This window comes from Panthera uncia, chromosome B4, assembly GCF_023721935.1.
Source record: "Panthera uncia isolate 11264 chromosome B4, Puncia_PCG_1.0, whole genome shotgun sequence".
In the NCBI taxonomy this organism is placed as follows: Eukaryota; Metazoa; Chordata; class Mammalia; order Carnivora; family Felidae; genus Panthera; species Panthera uncia.
The window spans coordinates 76,382,689-76,385,245 of record NC_064809.1 but is presented as its reverse complement, the minus strand read 5'-3'; the positions used below and the strand labels follow the sequence as shown (position 1 = coordinate 76,385,245).

Sequence of the window (2,557 nt, the reverse complement as noted above, 5' to 3'; positions counted from 1 at the left end):
GGGGGGGGGGGGGGGGGGGGGGGGGGGGGGGGGGGGGGGGGGGGGGCTTCAAATCCTACCCCCATTCTTTTGCTCAGGTCCCAGAGATCAAGGAGTTACCAACCAATGAGAAAGCATATTTGAGTCACCAGGGCTCCTGCCCTGACCTTGAGTAAATCAGTCCCCTACATACAGGAAATTATAATGCCAAAAGGAATGGAAATGTTACTGTTCTGTCCACCAAGGGGAGTTCACTGCCAGCTGGGTGGCCCACAGCCAACCTGGAGTGGGGGTGGGCAGTGTGGAGCAGAGTGTCTCAGAGTCTGGCTGCAGACAAGTAGAAAGTCTCAAAAAGCCGGGATGGAGTCAAGACCCTTCTGCTCAGGTCTCCTGAAAGACAGCAACGCTATGCTTTTTAAAAACAAAGTCACAGCCAACAAACAGCTCTATCAGTCAACCAACTCCTCAGGAGGGATTAGCTAATGGCCAGCTAGGAGGAAAACAAGGTCTCGAGGGTTGCAGTGGCGCCAGGTGGGGATTACACACCATCAAGGACTTGCTAGGAAATGGCCTTCCCCATCTCCAAAGCCCTGAGAACCTCCTGAATTCTCCCAATGCTCCAGAGATCAAGGGCAAGACCGTACTAGATCTGTTGTGAAATATCACAGGGCTAAGGTGACTTGGAATGAGAAAAATGTGGTGAAGGCTTCCTGGCCATCCTATCTACCGGCTCCAGGGGCAAGACCCCCACCCACCCATGCCATTTGGCCTAGCAGAACCGCCCATATACAAAGAAAAAGCATTGTAAAATATAGACTAAATCAGTAAAAAGTACACAATAAGGAGTTCACTGATCTTGAGTATGCTGATGTAGAAATGAGTGTGTTAACAAAGCAGTGTCCTAACAACGAGCCAGGGCCAGCCCGACCTGGAACACCTCTCAGACACCTGCCTCAAGCTGGCCGATCTCTCTCCAGGGAAAGAAACCCCAAATCAGATGAGCTTTCTGATGCACATGGGGACCTGTACGTGCTCTATGAAGACAGAAAAGGTACTTTTTGAGGCAATCATGAAATAAGACCAGATAATATAAAGGGCAGGGCTATCACCGCTTCCTTAAGGAGGGAGAAGAAACGGCACAGTCCTATCCAAAAGCAACAGATCCTGATCTGTGTCATCATTCATAGGACTGACATGGTGACACCTGAATGGTTAACACCTGCTTACATGAATGTCCCACAAAGTACAAAATTGGTCAGTTTTAATCCCATCCCCCCATCACGCTGGAATAATACCCTCAACACACACCTGTATCCTCATAGGTCTGTCAGAAAGTGTGAATGTTTCCGGGCCGAACACAAGCCAAGGGAGAGATGGCTCAACCTGAACTCACATTCTCAACTTTATTCACCATCCTAGCGATGGCTCTTCCATACAGCAGAGAAGGAAGGGGAACCCCCACCAGGGGTGTGGAGAGACAGTGAAGGCCAGACTTGACCATCAGCCAAGGTTAAAAGAATAACCAGAGACTGGCAACCACAAAACAAGGAAGCCAGGGGTGGCCATTCCAAGTCTCATCAAGGACCTGGGGCAGGTTCCCGAGCCCCAAGGGGCCAACGGTACAATCCCCAGAAGCCAAGGTCTGCAAGCCATCAAGGAGAGCCCACGGCCCCAGTAAGGCCTAGAGGGCAAGGGTGTCTTTGATGAGCCTGCGCATGGTCGTGGTGACCGAGGTGCCCAGGGCATCAGTGATCTGGAAGGAAATCTTGTAGAGGTAGGGCTGCACGTCCCGCAAGCCTGTGTCAAACACGTTGTCCACCTCCGACTGCGTGGGCATCTTGGGCAGGTACTCGTGCCGGTTCATCACCTCCACGATGTTGATGATCTTCTCACAGAGCTTCTCACCCACCTTCTCCCGGCAGATCTGCCGCTCCTGCTCTGTGGCCAGAGCTACCACGTGCACCTTGACCGTCCACACCTCCCAGGGGATGCATTCGTCTGAGAAAGGCCAGCGAGACTTCTTCTTCTGGTAGAACTCCAGGGACATCTGCCCCAGCCCATCACCCCCAGAGTTGCGCAGTGCATCCTGGGGAAGGAGGGGGAACGGATGAGCAGGCCAAGACCTTGGAGGAGCTCTCAGTGTGCTTCCTACACCCCAGGGAATTAGGCTCTCCTAGCTTTATTAGTCCTTCAGGGAGGGCGGGGAATGAGACCCACAGAGGGTAAAGGATTCGTGTGAAATGACACAGCGACCTGCCAGCCTAAACTTGAGTGCTCCAAGCAAATCAACAAAATCTGATGCTAAAGAAAAGCGGGAGGGGCACCTGGGTGGCTTAGTTGGTTGCGCGTCTGACTCTTGATTTCGGCTCAGGTCATGATCTCATGGTTTCATGAGTTCGAGCCCCGCACCGGGCTCTGTGCTGGCAGCTCGGAGCCTGCTAGGGATTCTCTCTCTCTCCCTCTGTCTCTGCCCCTCCCCCATTCACACTGTTTCTGTCTCTCCCAAAATAAATAAACTTAAAACACACACACACACACACACACACACACACACACACACACACACACACACACACAC

The 2,557-nt window shown here is 52.4% G+C and overlaps 1 protein-coding gene across 4 annotated transcripts in view; it reads right to left on the bottom strand.

Moving 5' to 3' along the window:
- Positions 1-1,357: 1,357 nt before the first annotated feature.
- The window catches only part of ATG101 (autophagy related 101), a 6,588-nt gene continuing 5,388 nt past the window's right edge, over positions 1,358-2,557 (bottom strand). For all 4 annotated transcript variants that reach the window (XM_049625512.1, XM_049625508.1, XM_049625509.1 and 1 more), the window contains exon 4: positions 1,358-2,065. In XM_049625512.1, the coding sequence (XP_049481469.1) occupies positions 1,661-2,065 (405 nt within the window). In that variant the 3' untranslated portion in view covers positions 1,358-1,660. The remainder of the gene's footprint in view (positions 2,066-2,557) is intronic.